Source organism: Apis mellifera, linkage group LG1 (genome assembly GCF_003254395.2).
Source record: "Apis mellifera strain DH4 linkage group LG1, Amel_HAv3.1, whole genome shotgun sequence".
Classification (NCBI taxonomy): Eukaryota; Metazoa; Arthropoda; class Insecta; order Hymenoptera; family Apidae; genus Apis; species Apis mellifera.
In genome coordinates, this window is record NC_037638.1 from 21,807,098 (window position 1) to 21,831,719 (window position 24,622).

The window sequence follows — 24,622 nt, forward strand, 5'->3', positions numbered from 1 at the left end:
TTGTCGGTATATCGGTGTCGAGCCGTCGTATATGCGCCTCCGACTTGGGAACGTGCAAGTGGGGGTCCAATGTTACCAGGGTACGCAACGACGCCAGGGGCCCCTACCAGAGGCCGCAGCCGAGACTCGTCACCCGTAACTCCACCTTCCACCTCCCACCTGACTCGGCTCCGCTCATGGGGAAACGCTCCGGGGCTTCCAGCCGCGATCAGGTGTATCCGGGGAATTGTTTCGACGCACCCTTTCGCCGGCTACGCTGCTCTCGCTGCGGGGACCGGGCTGCATCCTCGCAACGATTGGAATGTTGCAGCGTTTCCCGTCGAGCAGGGTTTTGCGCTCCTCCCGTTCTGGAGTATATATATATACATATATATATATATAAATATATATACGTGACAAAAGCCATACGTAGCTAGGTAAAGGATAACGCGTGACAGTGGCAAATGTTTCTCTAGATTTTGAATATTTCGTTTCTATTATTTATAATTTTTTATTCGATATTTCTTTCATTTGGATACTTTACTTTGATTCTGAATTCTCAAACAGTATAGCCACAATTTTTGCGATCGATGTGATAGTAATAGTCTGTTTAAAATCGATTGATCATTCAAGGACATGTAAGGGTTACATCGAATCATCGGAATATTTCAAAATTAGTGCGATAACAGTGACTTTACTTGGAATCGTTTGCGAAGGAATTTAAGAAATTTTGCCAATAATTAACCGTGTTGGGTAAGATTGGTCGATCCTCTGTCTTAGGGACGAGTAATCGCGATCTCGTGACTCGACGTGACGACACGATTCGTAGAGACCGACTATTAGACTGAAGCTCGATTCGAACCGTCAGTGGAGCAAAGTTTCCTCACTGTTTCACTGGGTCGCAATTAATCACAGCTATTTGCTATAAAGCGTGTATATATAGGTATGGAATTCAGCTACCGAACCGAAAGACACTTGTTAAATGGTCACGTCACCGTTGGAAACGACAGAGTCGAATGGTTGCAAGGTGATACGCGCTGGTACCGGAACCCGTGAAACGAATAGTCCGCATAATTACGGGCGCGGTTACCTTCGCCCCCTCCCTCCTCCCCCCTGGTCGATATTTCTATCCGGTCTTATCGGTGTCATCGGACACGGGATTTTTATCGCGACGGTGGCTCGCGACTTCTTCACGCGTGCGTCTGTACACGGCGTCGATGACAATATCGATACACGACACACATTTACTCTCGGCGTGCAATTCGACCATGACCTCGAAACAATTGTCCCATTCTTTCGATACGATCTGCAACGCCATCGTTGCGTTGTAGACTCACACTCCCTCCCTCCCTCTCCCCCCGTTGTTTCAAAACGAGGGGGAGTGGGAGGGGAGGGGGGAAGGGGGAGGACAGAAAGAAGGTGACTAACCGATATCCTAACTTGGAGAGCTAACACTGACCTAGTCGGTAGGATAAGTTCAATAGGTAATAAAAGTGAAATATCAATGGTTAATAATGCGCCCATTGTTAACTATTTATGAGGTTTTTTTTTTTTAGTTTTTTTTTCTTTTTCTTCTTCTTTTCTTTTCTAGATCACGTATATTTTGTAATAGGATATGATGTACGATGTGGTATTGTCGCGCATTAGACGGACATTGTGTATTATCTTTCTCTGTTGACTATTTGCAAATGGTATATGTATATATATGTATATATATGTACGATGAAAAGATACGTTTGACGAAGATTTGACGAAGAGAAACGAATCGATCGAAAAGTTTAAAGAAAATTTCATATCATACGGATACGAGTACGAACGGTTTAAGAAAACTGTTTTGAATGAGATTAATTTCGTTCGAATCGTTTATGGTTGCATAACGAGCATAATTTCGATCCATTATTTCGCGTTTAATAATCGTACTCGAGTATTCGAACACGTCGTCACGTTGGTACTACGGTGAGAAAAATTTAACCGGAAGAAAAAAAATAAATGAATAAAATAAAGTTGAAAAAGCGGTCAATCGGAAACCGGTATGACGTGTTCCTCGATCTAGCTCGCTAGATTCACGGCTTATGAATGGAAATACCTTATCTGTTCCGTCTAGAACAGCTCTCTCTCTCTCTCTCTCTCCTTTCCTCCCGTTGGATATTTCGGGGTCGAGTGAGTAATAAAGCCGGTCGATGATTAATTCTGTCATTCCCATTGAGCAACGCCGATCGCGAAACGGTAGGGAATTAATCGAATACCACGAAGTACTCGGGAGAGAAACACGGTTTCTTACTCAAGGAAAACACGGTGGCGCTTATCGTTCACAGAACTGGAGATTGTATTATTATTTCGACGGATTATGGCAAAATATGCGAGACGCGTGAGCGGGCTCGGCGCTCTCTCGAGAAGTTGTTTCAAAAAGTTTTTAATACGCGCCGTTTACGTCAGCCACGTCTCATCTCCGACAATGAAAATGTAGTTGCACCTGTACGCGGCTATAATCACAGTATTTGCACACTCGATGACCTTGTAGGTATCCGTATCGCTCTGCGTGCGGAGCCTTGAACTTGCACGGTGAAGAATCTGGTACGAACTTGGAGTCGAAGATCGGAGTCGATCTTCTACCACTTCTCGATCTACCGCGTCTCGATCCTCGACGTAGCCGTCTATCTAGATTTTAGATCGTTTGTCGACGATCATTCTTTCGTAGATGGAATTACGTAATCGAACGATCCTTCCGTGTCTACCCCCTTTTTTGTATTTTTCCTCCTCCTCCTCTCGAGAAACAAGACAAATTAATCGAACGAATTTAATATATTATTTCTTCTTCGATCCTTCGGCGACATTTTTAAATTCTTAGGAAAATTCTTTCTAGTTTTTCCTTACTAGTTTTATTATTACTTTTACGGATCAATTTTGGAAAAATTATTTTCCACGAATCGTCGAGACGAAAAATTGGGACGAAGATCACGTTGAAACAGGATTATTAATATCTGGAAAAGAAGAGGAAAGAGAACCTTGAATGCTACAACCCTATCGCGTGCGTTTAAAATTCACCAACATCCGCGCTCTTCTTACCGATAATAATCGTTAACGTGACTCTCGAACGCGAAATTATAACCCAAGAGTTCAACCTTCTCGCAAGGTTAAGCGCGCAAAATCGGTCTGGCGGGCGGTGTGATTTCTCTCTCCCTCTCTCTCTCTCTCTCTCTCTTTACTCGTTAGTTGCATCGCCGCGGCTCGAAGGCGATTATCCATAATGGCGCTTCAGCGAAGGCAACAATTGCCAAGACGAGCACACTGATCACGCTTATCGTTCCTTAATTCCTATGAAATCTCGCGCGTTACGCAACGTGTATCCGTCGACGATTTTTTTTTTTTTTTTTTTTTTTTTTTCTCTCGAATGTAGACGCGCTCGACTGAGACAGTCAGCTCGCTTAAGGTCAATGCCAATGCGAATCGATCGAACATTTGACTTAACGTTCAACCGATCAAGCGATCGGCACGAATCACTTGGATTTGATATTTTTACAGGAAATTTCCGATAGCGTTGGCGAGTGTTACGAACGTGTGTCTTCGTGCATCCTGCTGTGTTTACACGTGCGATAATTCAGTGTATTCGTACTTGTACGCTTATCAGAATCTATGTTCACACGTGTGCACATTATGGAAAAAAAAATAACGCGAGGAGTAGAAATTTTTGATAGGACGCGATAATAGATGTTGATATAACGCAATCATGATATCACAACGTATGAAAAATTCCCAATTCTTATTTAAATCGTTCGAAAATATTTTTTCTAAATTTCATAATTCGATAATAATATAATAACATTTACTTTTTTTTTTTTTTTAATATATTCACTTTCTTTGCGAGATATATCTCTTATATACATATTTTTTTCTTTATCCTTCATTAACGATAAGTTTCCCTGACTTTTAACACATTTTGAAATGCACACCGGTTGGCAATTATTCCAAGGACTTTCGTAAGCTTTTCTAAATCAATTTCATAATTTCATAATTCGATGAATATAATAACATTTACTTTTTTTTTGAATATATTCACTTTCTTTGCGAGATATATCTCTTATATACATATTTTTTCTTTATCCTTCATTAACGATAAGTTTCCCTAACTTTTAACACATTTTGAAATGCACACCGGTTGGCAATTATTCCAAGGACTTTCGTAAGCTTTTCTAAATCAATTTCATAATTTCATAATTCGATGAATATAATAACATTTACTTTTTTTTTTTTTTTTTTTGAATATATTCACTTTCTTTGCGAGATATATCTCTTATATACATATTTTTTTCTTTATCCTTCATTAACGATTTCCTTGATTTTTAACACATTTTGAAATGCACACCGGTTGGCAATTATTCCAAGGACTTTCGTAAGCTTTTCTAAATCAATTTCATAATTTCATAATTCGATGAATATAAAAGCATTTACTTTTTTTTTTTTGAATATATTCACTTTCTTTGCGAGATATATCTCTTATATTTTTTTCTTTATCCTTCATTAACGATAAGTTTCCCTGATTTTTAACACATTTTGAAATGCACACCGGTCGGCAATTATTCCAAGGACTTTCGTAAGCTCATGGGGATTTCGTGATCCGCATTTTTTCGCGATCAAGTACAACTATATATATATATAAGAATCAGAGATGTGCAAGGTAATCCGAACGAAAGATTTCTCGCGCGGAAATAGATAGCGCTCAAGGATCTGTTTCTATCCTTCGAGCATTTCATTTCTGCGCGAAAAGAAATACGCAGGATTTTCTTATCGTCGCGCATTAATCCGCGCGACTCGATAATCAAGTTGCAACCTCGGCTCGGAGTTGTTATTTTTCGAATAGGAAGCGACCGTTTCCGTGTGCGCAGAACCGCACGCGAGAAAGAAAACGCGAGAGGAAAACAAGGCGTACCGGCGGAGAAGAAATCTACATGGAAGCGTGAGCCTGAGGCGTGTGCCTTTTATTCTTATTTTCTGACTGGCGCCAACTGATCGTCGTCATATCGGATCCGTGCAATTAAAGATTCAATTTCGCATGAAATTATGGTTATCCAGACTGGGGAAAACGACGTGTTATTACAGGTTTGTTCCGTCTGCTCTGTTTCTCCTTTTGCTGATGACTTCTTTTGATTTTCAGGTAAAAAAAAAAAAAAAAGGAAGAAAGAAAGAAAGAAGAAAAATGTTCACTGAACATTTGTCGAATATTATTGTTCGTGCGGGGAATAATTAAAATAAATTGAAACGATTGAAATAAAAGTATTTCTGGAGCAAAAAATGGATATTTCGTAAAAAAGCAAAGGTAATAATAAATAATAATCCGCTTTTGAATTTAGGATTACGACTTGAAACTTTCGATCGGATATTATCCATCGTATACACCATCGTATACGAGTCGGAGCTGGATAGATTAACAAGTTTTAATAACATTGTTAGAAAGGTAGAATGCTTTTATGGAGTACAACAACGGTAATCACGAGGTATCAATCTTCTCGCATTGCATAAATTAACTTTGCACCGCGATTGAATGCGATGCAAGTTGAAAGGAGATTCATCGTATGCAAATTGACGATCGATTGTCGAGAAGCGTAGGGTGAATTATACCCATGTTGGCCTACGTTATGGCTGACAAAGGCACGGCTAGTACGGCTATCATCCGAATGCTTTACGAGCCGACGTAATAATCAAACGATCCAGAAAGTTGTAGCTTACAATCATTTATACACGTGTGCATACACACGTATATTCGTTCGAAAATATTAAATTAAACTTCCGTTTTATTCTGATCTGAATATACGTATATGTATAATCTTCTCCTATAATCGTTATTGTATCGATTTTAATCGATCGATAAGTTTTGACAATTGATACCATTGGCTTCGCGCCAATTTTTGACCACTTTGGAAACATTTTAAATCGGATATTTACACAATTTATTTAACCATATTCATATTTAAAAAGACACGGGATATTTTTCTATTTGTATACGTAATAATAAAACGGTAATTAATTAAGATAATTCGTAATACAGATTGCGGCAAGGCCATCGATAGGCCGCATCATCACGCGAACGGCAGCACGGTTAGCAAGGTAAATAACAAGAGACGACGATGGCATCTTCAGTCTGGCAATTATATCGAAGCGAAAGGTGGATACTTTTGATCGAACCTTGAACGTTCGCGTGAAGCGATTTTCTCGCGATGCACGATGCTCATCGCGTATCCATATATACTCGGTTGCACAACCAGTCCGGAAACGCTTTATTGATGGTTAATTGTTTGCATTGTTATCTTGCGTCGACATAACGGTTATGGAAATTCTACGGAAAAAAACGAAATTGCCTTTCTAACTAAATCGTGAGCTCTTGGATTTCAATTCTCTCGTAATTTTGATCGTTAGGTTAAATATTTTTGTCGCGTTGATTAATTTTAATGAAGTCTAATGGTCTAATCGTTGTTGGCATTGGTTTCTTAAAATGCGCGATCGACGTCGTTGATGGCTTTTTAATCAGGTTTATAAATAATTAATCCATGATTATCTTATATGTATTGCATGTACATTTCATTTGTTGGTATTTTTTTTTTTATTTAAATTCTCATAGAATGGAAGAAAAAAAAAAGAGGATTTTCTTCTTTACTTTAGAGATATTGGCTGCGAATTATAATGTTATAATTACAAAGATTCTTATTACTCGTGTCAATTCTAGATTTCGCACGATTAATTTTATATTCAACACGGTTTTACGCTTGGATGATTTGGCATTATTCAATTCAGCATTGCAACTTCTCATTATTTTTTTATTTTCCCGTAAGTTCATTCGAGAAATAAATATTATTTATCGTATATAAATTTTCCCTGACGATTTTTATTATAAAATTTTATTTAAAATTATTTTATTATAAAATTGTATTATATTATACAAAATTCATTTATATTATTATAATTTAATTTGCGATTTAATATTAAAAAAAAATTCTAATGTTTAAATTTTTAAAATTCAATATTATTTTTATGTTATAAAATATTTTAAATTAACTTTATTTGCAAATGAAATCGATTCGCGCCATTCAACGTCTACTTATACCGACGGTAGATGGCGTTGTTTCGAGCTTTTATACTTCTGTCGTTCTCTACGAGATGGTAATCTCTATCATTTCTACAGTGTTCTCGAGTGTTTAGCGTTTTTTGAAAATTTTTTTATTAAAAATCTTCACATTTTTGTGAAGGAAAATATTTTATTCTTCTTATCTCACGCGTACTCCGTTTCTTCGATAATAGAAACTTATATGACGGATCCTAACCTATCGAAGAAATTTCTGCACGCCTGTCAAAGTGGAGACTTATCAAGAGTAGAAACTCTTGTATCCAAATATGATATTCAAGATTGGACGTTCTTCCGGCATTTGTCTTCTGGTGACACCGCTTTGCACGTTGCTACTCGTGCGGGTCATTTGAATATTGTTCGATATTTATATGAAACTTTCGAGAAACCAGACTTTAAAGTCGATGTTACCAATAAAGATATGAAAACACCATTGCACGAGGCGGCACAGTTTGTTCGTAACGATATCGTGAAGTATTTGATTGAAAAAGGTGTTTTCTTCTCTCTCTCTCTAATGTTACTTTTTCTTTTTATATTACTAACACTAAATTATTTTCTTTTAAAGGTGCAACCATAGACGCATTGAAACGCGCTGATTGGACACCGCTCATGCTGGCTTGTACAAAAACCGGAAACGATGCGTACGAATGCGTTGCCGCGCTTTTGAAAGCAAAGGCGAATCCGTTTTTGCGAAATAAAGACGGATGGACACCGTTACATTTGATTTGTCGTTCCGGCGATAAAGATGCGTTTGATTTATTGGCGAGTCAGTTTACCAGATGCATCGACGATCGAACGAATAATGGCCGAAGCGCTATACACATTGCTGGTAATAATTTTTATGCTATGTATTTTAATTATACTTAATAATTATAAATTTTCTAATTTTTTTTAGCGTTTCACGGACGCGAAGATTTAGTCGATCGACTTTTGGCGCTTAATTCGAATTTTCTGAATGCGCGAGATTCCACAGGATCCACTCCTCTTCACGAATCCGTTAAAGGAGGTCATCTGATCGTGACGAAACGATTGATAGATTTGGGAGCTGATGTTAATGCCACAGATAATGTTGGCCAAACCATTTTACACGTAGCAGCTATAATTGGAAACGAAGAAGCTGTGAAAGACATTTTAGAAAATTAAGAAGAAGGAGTAAGTAAAAAGAAACAGGGGATTAAATAAATTGTTCTCTTTTTTTGATTTCCTTTTTCTTTTCTTTCTTTTTTTTTTTTATACAATTAGGAAATTTTCTAAACTAGAGAAAAATAAGACTTTTTTTTTTTTTTATTCAGAGATTGGTACACATTTATTTATCCTTTTTTTTCCTGTATCAGACAGTCTTAAAGAAGCATACAAAAATGAAGAAACGGAGGCTCTTAGTAGATCGGAGATACCTAGATTTTACATTCTTCTTGTTCATTTGTATTTTTCTTTTTCTTCTTCTTCCTCTTCTTCTTCTTCTTCTGTGCTTGTTCTTCGGTCTTTCTCTTCCTTTTCATTTGTAGCGTGCGCAGGCAGGCGATGATTCACGGGAAACTTACGCGTAATTACATGCTAAAACCGTGTCCGTGTATTTTTTTTTTCCTTTATAAACACGTTCGTTAAATATCACTTATAAACAGGGAACATAAATGGTAAAGATCACAGAATTTTTTACGAATTCTATGCGAACATGAATCGTGCGCCGGTTTATTTTTCAAAATTCTGTAATTCGATCGTTGCTTTCTTTTTTTTTTTTGCTTCTTCGTGTCTTTGGATAAAATGGTTCGGTAAAAAGCCGATTCGAAAAATATTCCAATACTTTCAAAGGATGAGCGAGTGGGGAAGGGATGAGATGATCGGTGCACATACCGGTGAATACCGTGGCGAGGGAGCGTTCCTATTTTTTTGTTGATTTACTTTCCGCAATTGCTTTGAATTTCCTTTCACTCACCGTTCCAATCCATATTTTCTTTTTCTGTTTCTTTTTTTTGATCTTTCTTTCCTCTCGTTTAACTTTTTCTTTCTTTCTTTCTTTCTTTCTTTCCTTCTTCCTTTCTTTCTTTCTTTTTTCTTTTTCTCTTTTTGCACGCGAAATAAAAAAACTTAATCGCTAAGTATCTCGAGGGATGACACGATTGTGGCTGGTTCGCTGCGGACGAGAGAACAAGGATGAAAAGTAAAGAGAGACAGCGCATACGATTGAAAGGAACATCTCGAAATTGGACAGTATACGGACAGGTGTGTCGATCAGAGAGAGAGAGAGAGAGAGAGAGAGAGATCAGCCTCGCGTGAAAAGAGGAGAAGGATCGAGATGACGGGCGAGGGGGAGGGGTGAGAGAAAGGAGGGAAGGGAAGAGGATGTTTATATTTATAAAACGGCTAAGGATAAAACATGCATTGTATATCTGTCCATCTGATTAATCGTTTGCACATTTCCATTCTTAATCTTTTTTTTTCCTTCCCCTTCTATTCTCCAATCTTCTTTCCCCTCTCTTCCGCTTTTGTCTACCTTCGTGTTCTTCTTCTTCTTCTTCTTCTTCTTTTCCCTACTCGAACTTTCCATTTCATTCGTTTAACAGTAACCTAACGCACGGGACGAGTGCTTGAGTTCATATTTAACCTTTTTTTTACATTTTCCCTCCTTCTTCCGCCGAACTTATTATTTAATCGATCTTTCTTCTTTTTTTCTTTTTCGTTTTTTTCTTTTTTCATCCGTATCGTCCTCTCTTTAGCGGAGTTCGTTTATAAATATCCAATGATTATTTGGGCTCTCATTTAATATTGTTATCATTATTATTATTATTATTATTATTATTTTTTTTTTGCTTCTTTTACTTCCTCGCTTAATTTATTTACACATTAACTAATTACGCTTGGGACTTAAGTTAAACCGCCTCACGCATCCGCCATCACGATAATAGTCACTGTAATATCCACTACTTACTAATAACTTGTCTTATCTAGTGTATTCTTTTCCGTTCTCACATCGATCGTCTCGGTCGCCTCTCGTTCTTTTTTTTTTTTCTTTTTTCCTCTTTTTCTCTAACCTCTCTTTCTCACCTCATTTCCTCACACGCACGCACAATTCTCTCTTTCACGCACTTCTCTTCACCGCACTTTTCTCTTTTCTCTTTTCCTTTTCTTTCCTTTTTCCCCCATTTACATTACAACGTGTTCAACATGTACAAAGCCCTATTTACATTATGTACACCCACCTCGTTTCGAGATTTCTTTTTTTTCCAATGATAATGTTTCTCGCTCTCTTTCTCACACACTCCCTCTCCCCTTTCGCACGCAACAAATCCTCTCAAACCGGTGCGTTCTCTTTCCCTTTTCTTTCTTTTTTCTTTTTTCTTTTTTTTTTTTCAATATGGCCCGCCGGTTACGCCGGTTACGTTGTCAATGCAAGAAAAAAAAAAAAAATATATATATATATATTTTTACGTATAAACGAAAGAAGGAAGGATGAAACGAAGGAGAGAGAGAAAAACAAAAGGAAAAAGAACGGTATATAACGCAACAATTACGCAAATTCGTAAATTTGCCTATTCGTCCAGGCACAAATGCGCTGCTCGAGATTGGCTTTCCCGTCTGCTTGCCTCGTAGATACACCTTCCCATTTATACCCCCCTTTCGTCTCTTTTTCTCGATTACGACAAGTCGAACGGATGGAATGTGGCTGCGTTTACGATATATTATCCGGTAGTGGTACTCGTTCCAAGACCTTTCGCTCGTGCAAAATTCACAGAATCTATAAACTCTGTCGCACCGCGCGAACAGAGGCGGCGGATTCGAGACGTTCGCGAGACGCGACGACACATGGGAGGGAACGAAAAAACGTTTATCGCAACTGCTCCACGTGTGATCCACGCGTTCATTCAACGAAATTTTAACGAGATTTCAACCGAGTTACATCGATCACTCGGTATGTCGTCGCGTATCGTGTCTCTCGTAAGTTGTTAAAAATTAATTTTGACAATGAACGACGCACGAAGGCATATCGAATAGTTCAAATTTTGTATCGTGATTCTTCTAAGAAATCTTCTTGTGAAATCGCATAGAGTTAGTTATTTTGATTAAACGACGCGAAATCTCGAAGACTCGATACGACGATACCCGATTAATTTTAACACTTGATGCGTTGCTCTGTAATTGACTGAAAAATATATCTCGCTCGGTTGTTGTTTCCTTATCGTGACGACGAAGGAATGTGAAACGAAAGGAAAAAAAAAAAAAAAGAAAAAGAAAAATGTTTAAGATACCAAAAATTCGATTCTCTTTTTGCGTGACACGACACTGTCCGGATGATGTTTTCGAATGGCGAGCGGACCGAGTACAAACTTCTGGTTTTATTCGCTTGACGTGAATAAACGAAACGAGACGTTAGAATTTCGTGGCAAAATGGAAATGATATATATATATATATATATATTTACATACTCGACGATATTTTCGTTCTACCTTTAACATCGTGGACAGAAACGGTTTCCGGATGCGCTTGTCATCTCAAACTACGCTTGTGCGAAGGATCTCTCTAAAAACTGGAAAAAAAAATCAAGATAGATAGATAACTGCGCGAACGGGTTCTCGCGATATCAAGAATGAGCAATTCACGTTTCATTGAAGTCGGAGGAAACGCTTCGTAACGCTTAGCATTAGCTACGCTGGTACCCTTAAACGCTGATTATCGCTATTTATTAATTCGCCTATAGATTTATTTTCGCCTTAACGTACGATTTGCCGGAGAGAAGGATCACGGCCGGCCCGGCTGAGCAGGGAAATAAATTAAAAGAAAAAAAAAAAAAAGAAGAAGAAGGAAATGACACGTAAAAAAAAGAAAAGAACCGAGAGAAAGAATATATCGAATTCACTGTATTCGCGTATTCCTTTGAACAGGAAACGGAAATTCGAACGCTTCGAAACCTCGATTGAAAGGACGTTTTACGATTTTCAACAAATTTTCTCACATTTGGCGTACGAAGGGCCACGATACGATTATAAAAGGAAAAAATAAAAATAAAAAAAAAAAAACAAAAGCTTGGAGAAAGAAGAACCTTGTCTCTTTGCAACTCTGTAGTTAACCAAACGTTATCTTTCTCCTGTTATATATCGGTTCGAGACGAACATCGAGCCAAAAATGGCGCGTCGAAGAGAGAGCTCGACGTTCGTCGCGTCGTTTGATATCAACGCTTCCGTTCGTCGACGATGGATCTTCTTTGCAAGCACAAAATTTCGCCCCTTTCGATTCCGATGATCGAATGACAGCGAGCTCGCCCACTCGATCGATCACTCTCGATACATCTCGAATTTTATTCGTATTTACTATAATACGTGTTCAAGCGTGTTCGTTCGCTGATCATCGGATCGTCGGATCTCAACACGAGTTGAGTTGCTAATTACACATTAGATAACACTCACGGATGATAAAAAATAAATAGCGCGCGGGTTCCCTTAGTTACACATTACAGATTACGCGATTACGACATATACCTTTTTTGTTCTTTAAAAAATAGTAAAAAACAGTGACTAAGTTTTTTTTTTTTCCGCTTTTTCCATGTCGCTCGGAAAATCGCTTTGTATCACTATATATATATAATATATATATATAGATATATATTTATATATATATATACTTGTTTCGTACAACTCTCACCCACTTTTCTCTCTCGTATTTTTTTTTTTTGTTTATGTATATATATATAATATCGTTATTGTATACATACATATACATTTATATATATATATCATTTTTTTTTTTATTTATAAAAATAACATTCTGGGACTAAAACGTAACGTTCCAAAGCAATGTACAATGAGGAGCTGGCTGGGACGACCGATAAAGGTACTTCTTTTTTTTTTTTTTCTCTCTTTTAACCGCGGTTAACGTTAAACTACAACCTTTCTTAAAACATTGGACATTCCTTTCCTCTCTTTTTCTTTTCTTTTCTTCTGTCTCTCGAACTCGAAGATTTTCTTTTTATTTCTTTTTCTTTTTTTAATCTCACGTATAATAAATCCGTTACCTTCCGAAATCCAGATCGTGTCGCAGAAATTTCCACGAAAGCTAAATCTTTAGCGACTTTAGAAGTAAACTCTACGATACGATCACTAATGTAACGCGATAATGATTAATCGAAGTAAGCGTCGATCGATTATTTTTATAACTTTTAACTTTAACTTCTTCTTCCTATGGCGAGGTGATATCGATATCGATCAGCAATTCCGCGATATGTCATCGAACGCTGTCCCTCCCCCCTTCCCTTCTCTCGCCCCCTCCCCTCCCCACCCCCTCCATCCCCGTGCGCCCCCCGGTTCGATGAAAGTCGAGACGTTCGAAAGGAAAACATGGGCTTCGGATTCCTTTATCGTGTCGTCGTTGATTCCCTTCCGGGGAAATCCAAATCGAATTTTCTCTCTCTCTCGATCGAATGACCCGTTAACGAACGATTTCTTTTTTTCCCCCCACCCTCGTGTATCCACAAATGTATGTTCTTATCGATCTCGATATGTCTCATTATTATTATTATTATTCTCGAATCGTTTCTTTTTTTCTTTTTTCTTTTTCTCTCTTCGTTAACGAGCGTAGCCAGCATCGACGAGATCATCGAGGAAGAAATTTCACCTCGATCTTACTGTAAACGCGTACAGGAGGACAGGCTTCGAGGATTAATAATAATCGAGTAACGAACAAACAGGGAACAACATCCTGAAGAACGGAAGGAAGGAAAAATAATTAATCTCCAACATTATTATTATTTATTATTACGAGCGTTAAACGATCATCTCGTGCGAATCATTGAATCCGCGAATACTCCTCGAAACCTCGAGCTCTGTAAGCGTTTTCCTGTAGGAGCGGAAATCTTAAGGTAAACCTAGAAGAAGACTCGTCACGTTTTATCGTTCTCCGTACGACATCGTACATCCGCGTCAATGAGCCAATCCCAAAGCCCGAGCACAGGCTTCGACGGTACAACGACGATTAACTTCAACAAGGTGTTTGTTCGTGATTGTTCTTTTTCTTTTTTTTTTTCTTTTTCTTTTTTTCTTTCGTAATAATTCACACTATCGTACACAGATCCTCGGCGTTTCTCTTTTCTTTCGTCGCACACACTCGCACGATCGTTGAACTGGAGACACGACAGACACACGTCCGTTGGCGTGGACTCGCGCCGATTCTTGCGCGCAAATTTTCGAAAAGGGGGGAAAAAATATATATATATATATAAACGGAAACAGAAACAAAGGAGAGTCGAGAACGAGGCCGGCGAGGGCCGTCGTCGCCCGCTTATGGCTAAGAAAAACGCGGCAACCAGAGTCGCGTTTTAAGTTTGAGCTAGAAACTCGATTTCACGATTCTTCGTCCGCGCTGAAGAGGTGGAGAGACGCGTCGACCGTCTTCGTGGACCTTTCTTCGTATCAGGAACGAACCACCGTTGTTCAAGAGGGATCGTCCCCCTCTCTCTCGCGCGAATTCCTTCTGCGAGGAATGCGCGTGTCGCGGGAGAATCCGATCCTCGAGTAACAACGTCGTTGAACGAAGAGGATCGCGTTCCATCGATCGTTCCCCGCGAAAACGGCGTCGCCCCGAGACCGAGAAAGCTTATCCATCGTCCTTCGTGCAGGAAGACGAGGAGGAGGACGACGACGAGACGGCGCCACCGGGGGCCGTCCTAACACTCGCTGTACGAAGGGGGTGGCATCCCGCGGCCCGTATACATGTCCGTCTGCGGCTGCAGATGACAGACGACCGTGTGCCCGTCCAGAACCGCCACTGTTCTCGTGTGGTCCGGCTGGGGCGGTATACCGTAACCGGCCGGGAGCCGGGGCAGCTCGCCCCTCTCGTACCATGCCTGCTGCTTTCTCAGCTTCTCCCAACAAGTGTTGAGTGTCCTCTCGAACGCGGGGCTGTACTCGTCACAATGGATATTATTCCCACCTCCGCCCCCGCGATCCGTCAACGTTTGCCCGTAATGCATTAGATTCCTGTCCGTGGCGGGCGAGTAGGGGATCAACGGCCTATGATCGCCGTAACTTCTCGACGATTGCCTGCTCATGTCGCTCTGCCTCCTTCCGTCCTCGTCCGACATGTCCGAGACTTGGATCTCGCCGCCCCCACCTCCCCCACCGCCCCTCTCGATCTCCTCGTAGACGGGCTCGTCCTCGTTCGCGAGATCCCGGGGCAGGTGCACGTGTTGGCCGTGGTGGGCGTGCAGCTGATGATGGCCAGGCCCGTTCACGCGCCCGTCGATTATCTCCGTGTATTTGTGCTTGTAAGGCAACGCGGCTCGCCTGCCGCCCCCTCCGCCGCCTCCGCCCCCGCCGCCGCCGGTCGTCCTGTTGCCGCTCATCTCGTTCCCGTCGTTGATCCCTCTAGCGCCGCGGTTCCGCCCCGAGTGGCCCAGGGTCATCGTGTTGTGCGTCCTGGGCGAGTCTTCCTGCTCGGAACCGCCGTGCCCCGAGTCCCGGGAATACGATTTAAAAGAAATGTTCTGCGGGAGAGACAGATTAAGATCTCGTGAGTGACTGTTGTACGAGTTCGAGGTTCGAGGTTCGTCGATTATTAGAGAGTGTAAAAAACAGGGGAGTGAAAAAGAAAACAAAAGTGATGATCGACGAGTGTAAGTTGGTGACGAGGAGAGATCGGTGGCGAACCAAGATCCTCGAACGAAGATTTCTGCGAAAGAAGAAATTTTTTCTTCATTCTCGTAATCGACGACGAACTTATTTCGAAGGATATACGAAATAAGTTTTTGCAAGATGCGAGGAGAGAATTACGAGGATCTTGTCCGCGCGGGGTTGTATAAAAGGGTGGCGACGAGTCTCATCGAGGACCAACCTCGATGATCTCGGGGATGTTTCACAAAATCCACGAGCTCGCATGCATGGTCGAAGGAACGAGCGAGAAGATTCGGTACGTGCTGTATGATATGTACAAAGGCTATATGATCATGAGGAGACACGTGTTTCATCATGGTAGCATCATAGTCATTCTCTCGTTACAGAACGAACGAAAAAACGTAAAAGAAAGAAGAGAAACGCACACGCACACGCACACACAACGAGCTACGCGTTCGTGAAAGGTACAGGCGTTTTTTTTTTTTTTATCTTTGAAAAAAACTGAACGTCGGTTTTATATGTGTGAGTGTACGTACGATTCTCGTCGCGATCATCGTCGAACTCGGAACCACAATGAACAATTTTCTCTTGTCGAAAAATGTTCTCTCGTTTTTATATATATATATATGTTTCGATTACTTGGTTAAAAAAAAAAAAAAATTGAAGAGATTCCGAAGGTTTCGAAAACGAATATGATCGCGATTGAACGAAGAAGAAGGGGCGGGGGAGAGAAGGGGAGGGGTTGCAAGCTCTCAATGTTTGATGGAACATTTTTTTTCACCGGGAAAACGATTTATCCCCACACCTCCATGCGATTTTCGAAGCGGTTTTCGGGTCACTCAATCACGACTCACGCGATTAGGTTTCCTCTAAGTGTGCAAAAATGTGTTTTCTAGGGTGCTTGTCGTTAATGAAATATATATATATATATATGTAAACCGAGAAAACGAGGTTAAAGGAAACGAGAGTGATGAACTGAAAGAGAATGAAAAACAAAAAATGAAAAAATCATGGCACACCATGCAATCGATTAGAGAAACAATGGCGAATAAAGAACATTAGTGAGAGAAAAAGGAAAGTTGGAACGAAACAACACGACACGAGCGAGCGAGCGAGCGAGCCTTTTTTTTTTTCTTTTCTTTTTTTTTTTTTTTTTTTCTTTTTAGCTGCGGTGAGTTAGTTACCTTCCACATGAGGTTTTTGTTAAGGTGGCCCCAAGTGGCGGTGGCAGATTTGGGGATATTGGGAGCTGAGGGTAAGAAGGCGTGACGGGCGTAGGGCAGGGTCGCCACGATGTGAGCCTCTGTCGAAGAGGATTCACGTGGCGCTGTTACTGCCGGCTGCCTATCGACAATCGCCCAGCTTCGACCGGACGCCAAGTACTGTAAAAATCGAACCATTCGCCGTTCCCTCTTAACCCTTCGTTTACTGATACGGAATGGGGATGAGATCGAGTGTTGTGTCCTCGATGAATCTGTGTATGTATATATATATAAATGTATAGATATATATATATATATATATATACATGTTTCAAGTGTTTTTTTTTCAAGGGAAAATAATCGTTTAGGAACATATTTGTTGTTGGGATCTTGTGTGTCCATTTCGAGGGTGGAAAAAATTGTTGTGAAGGAATTGTTTATCAGCTACGTATTACAATTACAATTTTTGTAATTTTGTCATTATTATAATAATGTAATTGGAAGTTACGTAGCGCCGATGATAGACGATTAATCGTGCGCTGTAATACACGAGAGTATAATACGCTCAGCAGACAATACTCGAAAGATCAAGCGATTAAACATTGGAGACACAATAGGGTAACACAATGGAACACCGATGTCTCGAGAGAACATTGAAACGTCGAGTGGAAAGGTTGCCATTATGATCATTAACTTCTCACTAATTGCCCGGCTCGTTCCAATATTTAATTAAAAAAAAGAAAAAGAAAAGTAATTCGCAATTCACCAGTAAACAAAGGGTTACTCGAAATTCTCGCGAAATCTTCTCGGGCAGAACACCTTGCTCCTTAAAAAATCCACGCGTTCTTTCAATCTCGATCAACTCCGTTAATCGCGTTTCTTTCTTCGTCAATTTTCTTTCCTTTCCTTCCCCCCTTTTTTTCCCCTCCTCGAAACTAATTAATCCGACGAGGTTGCTCGCGATAAATACGGTCGATGTGTAATCGTTCTCGCTAGAGAACGAGAAGGATTAACCGGATTCTCGTGCGCGACACGGTTTAAAAACGGCCTTCTAAGCGTGTTCGAAAGCGTAGCGCATATGGACGAGATAAATCGCGGATGATATCTCGCGGAGCTGCAATGGCTCGCCGGAAGTGTGGCGGATTTAACTCGGGCAAATCTACGATGTAACTGACTGAGATACGCGACGTCAGCACGCACACCTTGAACGAAAGCATGCGTTTGTCCTGGACGACGGTACATCGCTATACACGCATATTCGATTTCCAAGATTTCCAAGATTTTCGCGTTTCCGTTCCTCGAGCACCGTGCGAAAATTCTGAAAAATTTAATCATTTCCTTCCTCGATCGACGAACGTTTACCATTCGTGGAATATTGGAATTTCTTCGTTTCTCCGACTTCGTTCATTCATTCAGATAATCAATTTATTTTAATAAATTGCGAAGAATTTATCGATCTTGGTCGAGCATGATCGATCGATTCGTTGGTATAGTCTCGAGGAGTGATGGAGCAAGGTGAGGTGCAACGGGGAAACGAGAGTCCTCTTTGTTTTCTTGTTTGTCCGTAATGAGATAACGTCGGGGAAACCGGCTCCTCGTTTGTGCGGTTGACGTGGCGGAAGACGACCGGGCCCCGTCTCGTACGTCCCCAGAACGTATCAACGCTGGTGTCGAATAAAATTACTCCACGCACGACTTGCGAAATCTTTTTTTGGCAACGAAACCGATGAAAACGAAACCAATTAATTCTCCGGCTTATTATAGATTTTTCGAGCTCGCGTCCTCGATTCGACAAAGGGCACGCCTGCGTCTCGAGCTGGATCGTTAAATCGTTTCGATGATCCGTATTGATCCTTCTCTCCTCCCTCCTCTCCCTTGCCTCACCTCGTGCGAGAATACGCACCTAGTGTTAATTAGCGAGAGGGGGAGAGAGAGAGAAAGAGAGAAAAAAATAGGGAAAAAAAAAGAACGATTTCTGCGTCTCCTTTATGCGTGTACGTGTGCGTATGTCTGCTGCGTTTGCTGCGCGTGTATACAGAGAGCAAAAGTGACGAAGAAGAAGAAGAAGAAGAAGAAGAAGAAGAAGAGAAGAAGAAGAAGAAGAAGAAGAAGAAGAAGAAGAAGGGTACGTGTGTACGAGTTGTGCGTTGCAACAGGAAGTGTGAGAGAGATGTGAAATGTGAATTGATATCGGTCTTCGACGAGGTTTTTTTTTTCCTCGTCTTTTTTCTTTTTCTTTTCTTTTTCTTTCTTTTTATCTTTTTTATATATATAGCTTTCTCTTGTCCTCGTGCTTAAGTAATCGGCCGTGTGACAAGCGTGAGCAGCCCAAAGAGAGCGCTTGTCTCCACGCTTGTGATGTGACGTGCGTTTGACAGGCGTTTGTGAACCGAACCGAGAACATCGATCGGAGAGCGCGAGAATATATTTTCACGAAAAGGGAAACGAGAGAAAGAGTTAATTCGAGCGCTCTTCGATCGAACGATTTGCTTGACAGTGAGCGGCTTAAAGATAGTACTAGATTTGAACTGCGTGGACAGAATTCGAAGAGGAAAAAAACGGGGGCAAATGTCGTATATTCTTATCGACAAGAAAATATTTTCTACGTGTATATATATAAATATATATATGTATCGATCGTATTCTGTCCACGCGATTGGATAAGAATAACATTACACGCTCGTACATTACGAATCTTTCTCAACGTATATACTTCCTTTATGGTCTATGAAAATTCGTTTCAATTTCCTTAGTGACAGTATTACCGGTCGGCTCACGCATCAGTGCCTCGAGAGTAAAAAGGATAAGCGGCAAACAGGTTTGCGAGGAAGCCAGTGGCTGATACGCTAGAGCAGATGCTATTAGTCGGAATGAAAGATCTGTCTTCTCGAACCTTGCGATGCAAGCTATATTCTATTAATATTTTACGTGTTATATATATATATATATATATATATATATATATATATATATATATATATACATATCACGTTAATATTTCAAAAGCTAAAGTATATATATATATATCACGTTAATATTTCAAAAGGTAAAGAATTTTTTCAACGTTTCATTGCAAAATTGTTACTCGAGCTATCGTTATCGTTAATCGATTCGCCGCATCTTCGGCGAATCTTCATTTCCAGGCGAGATAAAAACGAGCGAGCAGACAGAAAATTTGAGCGTGCCAAAAGTGTAGCAGTTGAGTCGAGAGTCGTCGGAGGCGCAGCTGCGAAACCGATTTCTACGAATCGTCGACGTGTTACAGATTCGTTACGTCTCTCGTAGCGTGAGAAGTAGAGATACCCGTGCGTAGAGAAGTGCGTTTCATTAATTGATCTGAAATCATCATGTGAAATAAAATCTGAGGATGGATGGGCGGGCGGGGGCGACGAGCCATCGTCGTGCAACGTCGTTGCTCGCGCTTTTCGCAATAAGAGTAACGTCTCGTGTGCGTCGAGACAAGAGGGAATGAAAGGAGGAAGGGAAGGAGGAGGGGGGGGCGGAAGGGGTACAAAGTAGCCAGCAACCGCGTTACACCAAACCCAGAGCCAGATAAGAAGCACGAAAATCACCATTGTTAGTAGGAGGGTCTTGCAAAATAGTACGTTCGCGTGTTTACAGGTGTGCAAAATCGAGCGAGAGAGCGTGCCATGTATTTTTTTCTTTCTTTTTTCTTTTTTCTTTTTCTTTCCGCCTTGCGGCGTCGAGGACCGAATTTGCTATATTGCTTACCGCGCCGAGAATTCTTCTTCTCTCGTTCTTTCTCGTTTTCGTTTTTCGCCGCTTGTCGATATATCACCGATATACACCGTTTCCTTCCTATTTTATCTCTACTAGTGCGTATTCATCCACGAGAAAATGGGACGGATCTTCCGTTTGAATTTTTTTTAAATGGAGAGAAAGAGCGAGCGAGCGAGAGAGAGAGAGAGAGAAAGAGAGAGGAACAGTTGTATACGAATACAAATTCATAAAAAATCATGGTGTTACGAAAATATTTTTATTTCTTCGGTTTTTCGGGGTTTCGTTGAATGTTTGAATTGAAAGCATTTTTTTAATATCTTCCAAGCGCGTTCGAGCTCCACGTTAACAATTATACAACTGCAACAACCCGGAGTTGGATAGAAAAAAAAAAATAAAATAAAATGAAAAAAAAGAAAGGGGAAAAAAAATAATAGTGCACATCGTGCCGTGCGAGCATCGTTTATTTTTGCGAAAACCACGAGGCACGTGCGTTACGAGCCGTTCTAAAATTCGGTGAATTTACAGCGGTGTGCCATGGCAAATTCACGAACAAACGCAGCGAAAAAAAAAACAAAAAAAAAACACAACGGAAAGAAGAAAGAGGGAGAGAGAGAGAGAGAAGAGAGAAGAGTTTCAATGGTATACAATTGTACATATAATTGTCATACATAACGTGTCGTTCATTATATCCAGTCGGCTCGTGTCTAGTAATCTCTACCAAATCCGATAAATTCGGCCCGACAATTGGCAATAAATTTTTTTTTTTTTCAGAGAATACAACGACACAACGACCGCACACATCCAACTGTGTTTATCGTTTCATCTACAACCGAGTATCGTTGTTTTATCATACAAATCTATGGCATGACCACGTTCAATAATTTTTTTCCCTCTTTCTCTCTCCCTCTCTCTCCCTTTCTTTTTTCCCAATTTCTCTCTCGTTTTTTCCCCCCAAAAAACCAACCTTTGAATATCGTTCTTCACATTTTTTTCCCCTTTCTTTCTAAATCTCTACTCTAACTTTCTCGATATAATATATACATTTCTCTTCCTCTCTTCTCTCTCTCTCTCTCTCTCTCTCTCTAAATTCTCCGCGACGAGCGCGATAGAGCCGAAAGAGTCGAACGGTTCGTTAAATGCCTTTTTAGCTCGTCCCGTTCCAGAGCCAGTTTTTCGAGGTGGCGAAGCGATTCTCGATGACGTTAAAAAAGTGTTTCTGGCACGCGTCGCTTTTGAGCGGAACGCGCGCCCATTCGAAACGAGTCTCCCTCGACTAGGAGGGTCGAGGACACCCACTTCACAATTTATCCTGCAACAGACTTGGGGTAACATATTAAAAAAAAAAAAAAAAAAAAAAAAAGAAAGAAAGAAAGAAGGAAAGACAAAGAGAAAGAAGAAAACGAAGAAGGGACAAAAAAAACGAGCTTGAATTAGCATATACTATTAGAATAAATTCGGCGATAATAGCCTACTAGTCGAACTACTAAAACTTGAATAAAATTCATTTTCTTAAACGCTGATCATCGAAGAGAGAATTGTTTCTTGCGAAACTAGTACAAGATGATAATAATAATTTATCAAAAAAAAAAAAAAAAAAAAAAAAGACTGAATCGAGTAACTAGATCGAAACTTGATATCGAGAGAAGAAGAGAAAGTACGTATGTAGGAAGAACGTATCGGTGAAAACTTCGTGGTCGGCGACAATAGATGCATCGAAGTTAAATCGAAGTGGAGGAGATCCGGCCGAAAAAGCTCGGCCGTTAAAACCATTAGGAATGGAAACCGTTGCTCTTAATCGCGTGAATGAGTCGTGCAACGGACGAGAAAATATGAGTGGTTGGCCGGACGAAAGAATTCGACCGATAAAGGTGCAAAGAACCTTGGCGAACTTTTATCACAACTCGAATGGCTTGGCTGACGTTCTCGTAGAACAGAAAGGGACAGAAACAAGATGGATAAAGAAAATGCGTTATTAATTCCACTACCATTAATCATAGTTGCGTTAACCGGCAGAAACAAGCGATAGTTGGAAACGAAAAATAGTTAAGAATATAATTAAGAAGGAAAACGGTATATTAGAGTCCAATAAGGATAACCAAAGAAAACCAGCTTAGCTGAAAAGAGTGCCAAAAAGAGAGAGAAAGAGAGAGAGAGATCTATTTTCTTTTATTCGTCCTCCTCCTCCGATCAAAAAAAAAAAAAATTCCCTATATTATATCGTATATCATTTTTTTTTCTCCGCGCGCGCGGACGAATTGTGACGCATTTTGATGGTGGAAAAAAGAACCGTTGGAACAAGAACCGTGCGATGAAATTCGTGGAATAGTTTCTTGGTTTGGTGTAGAAGCGGCTATCGGATACCTTGCTGAGCGGGATGCCTATTGTGGTTGCTAGGTGCCATCATGTGCATCTGGTGTGCCCCGACCGGCGACCTCAGCGACAAATTGTTCAGGTTCACGTTTATCGAAAGATTCGTATTGTTACAGGCGGCGGTCAGGTTGTTGTGATTGTTGGGCGGTGACGTGGTCGTTGTTGTACCCACATTGGAGGCGGCGTGCGGCGACAATCCGGAGCTGTCCGTGGTGGGCGCGGACGGATTCGACGAGGTGTTGTGCGAGCCGAAGTCCTTGCCGCCATTCGCGCCACCACCGCCGCCGCTGGTGCCGGAAGAGCCACCGGAGCTTCCGGCCACCGTCTTGGAGCACCTGAGGCACTTGGGCAACCAGGAGTGGCGGCGCACGAACTTCCTGTACTCCTTCCTCACCTGCAATGGCGAAGCAAACACCACCCCCCGAACGAAAGGTTTTTCTTTAACGGTGCACAAAGAACCAAGGCAAGTGCGAGCGCGCGTTAGTTTCTCGTTCTCGTCGTCGCAATGAATTAAGGAAAGAGAAAAAAGAAGAAATAAGTAAAGGAAAAAAAAAAAAAAAAGTAAGAATACGAAACAATCTTTTTTTTTGGAGGATGATATCGATGAGTATGCACTGTATCGAGAAACATGAATCGATCGAGTTTTTTTTTTTTTTTACGAAAGCGTTGGTGCTGAATTTTACAGATAAATCAGGAAAACAGCGGTGCATCCTGCAGTGGCAACCAAAATGTAATTGTTGTTGAAAAAAAAAAAAAAAAAAAAAGAGAAATGAAAAATCAAGATAACGAGCTGCAAATTAATCTACAGGATCCCGGTTGATTCGACGAATAAATCGTTGGGTGATTTTTCGATTGCCACAGCACTTTATTTGAGACATCATTTTTGTTGTTATCGTGATTTGTTTTGCGAGATACCATACGATGTCTACGATTAACGTCACACGTTTAACATGATTCTCTTCAAAAGAGATCCTCTCGCTTATGGAATTACTTGCTACTTATATATAATATACGAAGAATCCGCTTTCGTACATCAGTGCATTCTGAATTCTCATGTTACAAGATCTTTGACTCGTGAGTAATTGTGTTTTAAACTATAAAATTACTTATGATAATAGAAACAGTTTTACAATTTTTATATATATATATATATATATATATAAATATTCAATTCGACAATTGATTCTCTGATTATCTCGGAACGTTGACAATATAATATATATATATATATATTTCGTTTACTCTCGAAATCGTTTCACGATTGTTTGATACAAAATTGAAAAATATATGTATATATACGCATAATCAATCGAACAAATTATTATATTCAATAATAATAATAATAATTATAATTATAATTATAATTATCGTAATTAATCGATAATTTAACGATAACATTTTCTTCTCGCAATGCTAATTGCTCGCTACTAATTAGGATGCCACGCGAATTCTCGATTAACGAGATGGAGAAAGATGAAAGAATGAAGGATGATTGAACGAGGTGTTCTAAACGTCGAAACGCGGTTCAACAACACCGGCGGCTTTTAGACTTTTTCTTTTTTTTCTTTTTTTTTTTTTTTTTTTTTTTTTTTAAAGTAACGTGGACGTTTGAACCCCG

General features: G+C 40.2%; 2 protein-coding genes across 10 annotated transcripts in view; one reads left to right on the forward strand and one right to left on the reverse strand.

Moving 5' to 3' along the window:
• Positions 1 to 7,089: 7,089 nt before the first annotated feature.
• LOC725748 (ankyrin repeat domain-containing protein 16) lies at positions 7,090 to 23,252 on the forward strand. Of its 2 annotated transcripts, XM_006571345.3 has the most exons (4): positions 7,140 to 7,584; positions 7,659 to 7,922; positions 7,989 to 8,245; positions 23,121 to 23,252. In XM_006571345.3, exons 1-3 carry the CDS (start codon positions 7,278 to 7,280, stop codon positions 8,234 to 8,236), a joined length of 819 nt encoding a protein of 272 aa, XP_006571408.1. In that variant the 5' UTR covers positions 7,140 to 7,277; the 3' UTR covers positions 8,237 to 8,245; positions 23,121 to 23,252. The 2 variants fall into 2 exon arrangements, with proteins under 2 accessions (XP_016769071.1, XP_006571408.1); XM_016913582.2 differs by lacking the exon at positions 23,121 to 23,252 and having other exon boundaries at positions 7,090 to 7,584; positions 7,989 to 8,293.
• Positions 12,835 to 24,622, reverse strand: part of LOC552142 (latrophilin Cirl) — a 362,490-nt gene continuing 350,702 nt past the window's right edge. For 4 of the 8 annotated variants that reach the window (XM_006571349.3, XM_006571347.3, XM_006571350.3 and 1 more), the window contains 3 exons: positions 23,177 to 23,398; positions 16,876 to 17,073; positions 12,835 to 15,564 (listed from right to left, as the gene is read on the reverse strand). In XM_006571349.3, coding sequence (XP_006571412.1) covers positions 14,746 to 15,564; positions 16,876 to 17,073; positions 23,177 to 23,398 — 1,239 coding nt within the window. In that variant the 3' untranslated portion in view covers positions 12,835 to 14,745. Of the gene's footprint in view, positions 15,565 to 16,875; positions 17,074 to 22,995; positions 23,399 to 24,622 lie in introns of all 8 variants that reach the window. The other 4 variants (XM_006571353.3, XM_026443286.1, XM_006571348.3 and 1 more) reach the window with 3 other exon arrangements.

Coding starts and splice junctions, on each gene's coding strand:
- LOC725748 (XM_016913582.2), top strand. CDS start 7,278: ATGACGGATCCTAACCTATCGAAGAAATTTCTGCACGCCTGTCAAAGT. Junction 7,585..7,658: donor GAAGTATTTGATTGAAAAAG/GTGTTTTCTTCT, acceptor TTTCTTTTAAAG/GTGCAACCATAGACGCATTG. Junction 7,923..7,988: donor AAGCGCTATACACATTGCTG/GTAATAATTTTT, acceptor AATTTTTTTTAG/CGTTTCACGGACGCGAAGAT.